The following is a 5,577-nucleotide window of genomic DNA, read 5'->3' as shown; positions in this document are numbered from 1 at the left end:
TTTCCTGTGTGTTGTGTCATCTTTTTGTGTGTGGGTGCAGAGGGGCTCACCACTCTTAACCATTGCAGTGCAGGGGCTCACTGAGGTCAGTAAGCAAAAAGCACAGGAATGTGCGGGGAAACAGCGGGAGGAGAGGAGACAAAGGGAATGGGAACTTGGAGGTGACTTCTTCCCATCGTGGTGGGCTGAGTGAAATCCTTGGGAACTGGTCTCCAAGTGGCTGCATGGTAAAGATACTGCCTCATCACCTTGGATCATGCCCCTGGAGAACTGGCCAGCAGAAACTGTTCAAGGGCCTTGGTATCTTGCAACATGCACTCCTTGCTGAGGAAATGAAGGCTACATCATGAGGCCGAGGGCTCAGACCGCCTGGACGCTTAGTTCAGTCAACCTAGCCCTAGCCCCAAAGCCTCAGTGTTGACTGTGTTCAAGGTGGGGTGGACCTAAGGCTGTCGGGGTTCCTAGGAGGCAGATATGCTGCCCAACCCGCTCCTGCATTTTGTAAGGACATCTGGGCAGCTGCGCTTCCATAGAGCTTGTTAGTGGCACAGACACCATTGTGGACATACTGCAGCACTGCCATCAGTGTGCTGCCTACAAGAGTCCCATGAGATGGGCAGTATCCCATCATTCTACAGACGAGAAACTGGTGTGGAGACCAGTACTTTGTCTAAGGACTCCCCCAGAGTAAGTGGCTATTCCTGTATTCAGACTGCCTCACTGTGACTGCTAACACAGAAAACTGCTCAGAGAAATGAGCACATGTGACGCAGGTACCAAAATCTTTCTCAAAGTTTTTTCCTCTCCTAGTATAGAAGACGTTTAAAAGAAAAGATTTCAGTAGAAATAATCCCACGACCAGAAATCTACCTTCAGTGCTATTGGAAGCAAGGAGCAGTTCGGTGAGGGCTAAACCCTGATGCAGACTTCTAAATCAGTGAATGGTGCATCCTGAGATGCACCCCAGCATTCAGACAGTGAGTAGGGAGCCTATCCTGAGGAGCTGGAAGGCCACCAGGTTTCCCATTCTTTACCCTTGCACATGTGCTGTGCTCACACTGCTAGGATTGGGCGGGCTATGCGTGAGTCTTTTAGCTTCATCTCATCCTTCAGGAGTCCTCATCCTCTGAATTCCTCTTATCAGAGGTAACTCCATTCTCACTAAAAGCCTGTGGCATCTCCTGTTCCATCACCCCCTCAGTACAGTGTGTTCTGGGGTCAGCTGCTTTCTCCCTCCGTGTTTGTGCTCCATTCATCTCTGAAGGATCGTGATTAGGAATTTAGGATTTAGAATCAGACCAACCCACACAGAGTCTCAGCTTCCCTGAGCCTGTTTCCTCAGCTGTGCAGCGGGGATGCGCATAGTACATACCACCCCGGGTGGCTGTGACCACTAAAGAAGGTAATACAACAGATGACACCTGCCTCAATAATGTGGACACTCTGGTTCAGAGCCTCACGGGCTCCCCACATGTAACAGGGTGAAGTCTGGATACTTAGCTAGGTGCCCAGTTCAGATCAGTAAAGGCTGGCTCCTGACTTCCCAGGCATTCCCCATGTCTGCCTCTAGTCCACGGGGCCAGCCCAGTGCCCCTGAGCACGTCTGACTCCAGGCAAGGAGGCTGCTGCTCTGTGCCCCCAGCTCCTCACCCTTCAAAATGTGTGCTGACCACACCAGTGGTCACAAGGCACCAACTTGTCACTGGCCCCTCACCAGAGAGTGTCCCACCTCTTCAGGCCTGGAAGAGGGAAGACAGAGGAGAGAAGATTCCATTTCCAGACATTTCAGCATTCCCCAGTGGATAAACACTGTAACCACTAGGTACTGTCTTAAATCTAAGGGTCACCATAGAGCTGAGCCATTGTCAGTGCCTGACCGTCTGTCTAGTTCCTCTTTATTGGAGTGGCCAGGACACGGCGGGTAGGGGGAGCACACTGGGGACTCTGCTTCCAGCAATTAAGACCTCCAGAAATTTGGGACTCAAATTTGGGAGTCGGTGGAGAGCACTGCGGAAGCCCCTTGCCTCCAGACCCGCTGTTGGAGTAAGGGCTCGGCCGGGCCAGAGTGTGCGGCAGGGCGTTGCGTGCAGGTCCTCTCCTTCCAGCTCCCTGAGGGCACGCGCTGCGCGGGAGAGGGAACCGCGGCCTGGGTCTTTCCTGCCTTCGGGGCCTCGGCAGCTTTTGAACCCGAAGCCCGGAGGACTAGGACGGCCCTGGCTCAGGCGCCCTCTCCAGGGTGGGGGTCCGCACGCGCCCTCCCAGCCCCCTCGCTGCAGGGGCGTCCGCCCCTCTCCACGCCCCCGGCCTGGGCCCGCCCCCGCGCCTGTGTCACCGCGGGGCCGGGGGCGGAGAGCGGCCGGGCGGGACATCCGGCCCAGGTCCCTCGCCGCGCCCGCCCGCTGCCCGCCGCCCGCTCCGGCGCCGCAGCCCGGGAGTCGGCCACCCCCGCGCGCGCCGGGGCCTCCCGCCAGCGCTCCGCTCCCCTACCCCCTCCCGGCTCCGCGGGCCCAAGCCCTCGGGCCCGCCCCCAGCCCGAGCCCGCCTCCCGGGCAGCCTTCGGATCGGCTGGGCCCGCGCAGGCCCCCGCCCCGGGAGCACGATGTTCCCCCGCCCGCTGACCCCGCTGGCGGCCCCAAATGGCGCCGAGCCCCTGGGCCGGGCGCTGAGGCGGGCTCCCCTGGGCAGGGCCCGGGCCGGGCTGGGCGGGCCGCCCTTGCTGCTGCCGTCCATGCTGATGTTCGCGGTTATCGTGGCCTCCAGCGGGCTGCTGCTTATGATCGAGCGTGGCATCCTGGCCGAGATGAAGCCCCTTCCCCTGCACCCTCCCAACCGTGAGGACGCGGTCTGGCGTGGGACGGTCCCCAGGCCTGGGAGACTGTCCCTGGATGCGGGGGACTCGGACTTACAGGTGAGGCAGGACGTCCGTAACCGGACCTTGCGGGCAGTGTGCGGACAACCAGGCATGCCCCGGGACCCCTGGGACTTGCCGGTGGGGCAACGGCGCACCCTGCTGCGCCACATCCTCGTGAATGACCGCTACCGCTTCCTCTACTGCTACGTGCCCAAGGTGGCCTGCTCGAACTGGAAGAGGGTGCTGAAGGTGCTGGCGGGCGTCCTGGACAACGTGGACGTCCGCCTGAAGATGGACCACCGCAGCGACCTGGTGTTCCTGGCAGACCTAAGGCCTGATGAGATTCGCTACCGCCTGCAGCACTACTTCAAGTTCCTGTTTGTGCGGGACCCCTTGGAACGCCTTCTCTCTGCTTACCGCAACAAGTTTGGCGAGATCCGAGAGTACCAGCAGCGCTATGGGGCTGAGATAGTGAGGCGGTACAGGGCTGGAGCGGGGCCCAGCCCTGCGGGGGACGATGTCACCTTCCCCGAGTTCCTGAGATACCTGGTGGACGAGGACCCTGAGCGCATGAACGAGCATTGGATGCCCGTGTACCACCTGTGCCAGCCTTGTGCCGTGCGCTACGACTTTGTGGGCTCCTATGAGAGACTGGAGGCAGATGCCAACCAGGTGCTGGAGTGGGTGCGGGCACCGCCCCATGTCCGATTCCCAGCTCGCCAGGCCTGGTACCGGCCAGCCAGCCCCGAAAGCCTGCACTACCACCTGTGCAGTGCCCCACGGGCCCTGCTGCAGGACGTGCTGCCTAAGTATATCCTGGACTTCTCCCTCTTTGCCTACCCACTGCCTAACATCACCAGGGAGGCCTGTCATAAGTGACCATGGGTGTGAGCCAGCAGTTGTTGGGGACTGGTTTTGACAGTGCCCCCTTCTGTGTTGCCATACAGAGAAATCCTGGCTCTGGGGCCTGGGGCTTCTCCAGATGCCTAGGTGGAAAGAATTGCCCTTGGAAGTTCCTTGTCCAGGTTGGGTGCACACAGTGGTTCAGAGGCCAGGGTTGGACAGGTGGCCTGGTGCTCTCCATAGGGGGATTTCTTGGGAGCCAGTGTGATCCTTCTTGCCCTGGCAGGGCTAGATACCAGTTTGCTGGTGTAGCAACACATCTCTTCTCAAGACTGTCTCCACGGCCCTGCCTGCAGGGATTGTGCAGTCCACTTGAGCCACCTTAACTTAACCTGTAGCCAAATCCAGAGGAGGCACCAATCAGGAGATGACCACAGCGGGGGGGCCCTGTGGCTCTGATCACCCATTCATCCACTCCATGTGCCTCAGGGCTGGAGTCAGCAGTCGTGCCTTATAAATGACTTATGTATCTTTCCGCTTCAGACTTAGAATTTCCTACACTTGCCGGGTTCTTTCCCTTTTTTCCAAGGAAAGGAAAACTGAAAGGGCCCTTCCAGGACCTGGCCCTGCAGCATCCAAAGACCCCTGTGCCCAGCCTCTTCTTGGGACTCTGGGCACTCTCTCCTGTCCCCCAGGATAGTGACTGTGGCTTGTGTATCTGGCTGCCATTTTTCTGATGCATTTATTTAAAATTTGTACTTTTTGATAGAACCTTTGAGAAGGCTTTGTTTTCCTAATAGCTGAATTTTTAATAAAGCCATTTTGTATACAAAGTCAACATCTCTGATTCTCCCTCTGAGCTCCTGTGTGTCCACCAAGTCCCCCTGATGTCTCTTTCCCCAGGTCAGGAGAGGGAGCTTGAAGGTAGAGAAAGTAAGATAAGCTGTAACTTGCTAGGGCTAGTGCAGTGGGCCATCATCATACCATGGAGCCTTTGGGAGCTTCCCATAAGCCATACCGGATCACTGACTCAGCTTCTGGGATGACACCAAAGGGCAAGCCCCGTTAGGAATGGCTCCAGGTCTAGAGCACGTCTACACGATCATTCCCTGAAGCTAAGTAAGAGATATTCCTCCTCTTAGGCAGGAATACTTGACTGAGGACGTCCTCAGATGAAAAAGGGGATCATTGTGTGAACAAGGGGAGGTTATTCCTGGCATTGAGAATTATAAGGAAGTCAAGGAGGTTGAGTGAGGGGTGGGCTTTTGCTGACTTAGATTCAGAGGAAGTTGTGGGCAATGTGGGAGGAATACAGTCAGGGTAGTAGTAGAGGACAGGCCTCAGTGTGACCCGTTCCCCACTGCTCTCCAGAGATCCCAGACCCACCAGGGGATGGAGAATAGGAGGCTGGGCCAGCCATGCCCATGGGAGAGATTCAAGGTCAGAGCTGGCTTTTCTCTGTTAGTCCTATTTCATACATCCCCAGTGGGAACTGCTGTACTTCAGGGACCTGGGGCTGTGGTGAGAAGTGGTGCCCAAGGGGGTGAGGGACAGAGGCGGTAAGAGCCTCCTTGCCAATGTCACTTATACCTAGCCTTGCTATTGGCCTGACTTTGGAGGAGTAAACCAACCATATTCCCCAAATTTGGGGGAGGGGGCTCCTATAGGCACTCATGTTTCTCTGCCATGACTCCCCAGGAGGCCTTAACTGATCCCCTGTACAGGACCTGATCCTCAGGTTCTGGGATTTCACATTTGGCCCTGGGGATTTCACCTCAGATAGCACCTACCATGCGCTGCTGTATCTATCCAGTTACTTGTCAGTCTCTCCCACCAAGAATGTGAATTGTGAAAAGTTGAGACCGTGTCTGTCCTGTTCACGT

The 5,577-nt window shown here is 57.1% G+C and overlaps 1 protein-coding gene across 1 annotated transcript; it reads left to right on the top strand.

The window, feature by feature from the left end:
• Positions 1-2,356: 2,356 nt before the first annotated feature.
• CHST14 (carbohydrate sulfotransferase 14) lies at positions 2,357-4,526 on the top strand. The gene has a single exon (XM_007180406.2). It carries the CDS (start codon positions 2,600-2,602, stop codon positions 3,728-3,730), a length of 1,131 nt encoding a protein of 376 aa, XP_007180468.1. The 5' UTR covers positions 2,357-2,599; the 3' UTR covers positions 3,731-4,526.
• The last annotated feature ends 1,051 nt before the right edge of the window (positions 4,527-5,577 follow it).

This window comes from Balaenoptera acutorostrata, chromosome 3, assembly GCF_949987535.1.
Source record: "Balaenoptera acutorostrata chromosome 3, mBalAcu1.1, whole genome shotgun sequence".
NCBI lineage: Eukaryota > Metazoa > Chordata > Mammalia > Artiodactyla > Balaenopteridae > Balaenoptera > Balaenoptera acutorostrata.
Note: the sequence above shows the minus strand (reverse complement) of the source record. Positions and strands in the feature narration are given on the sequence as shown.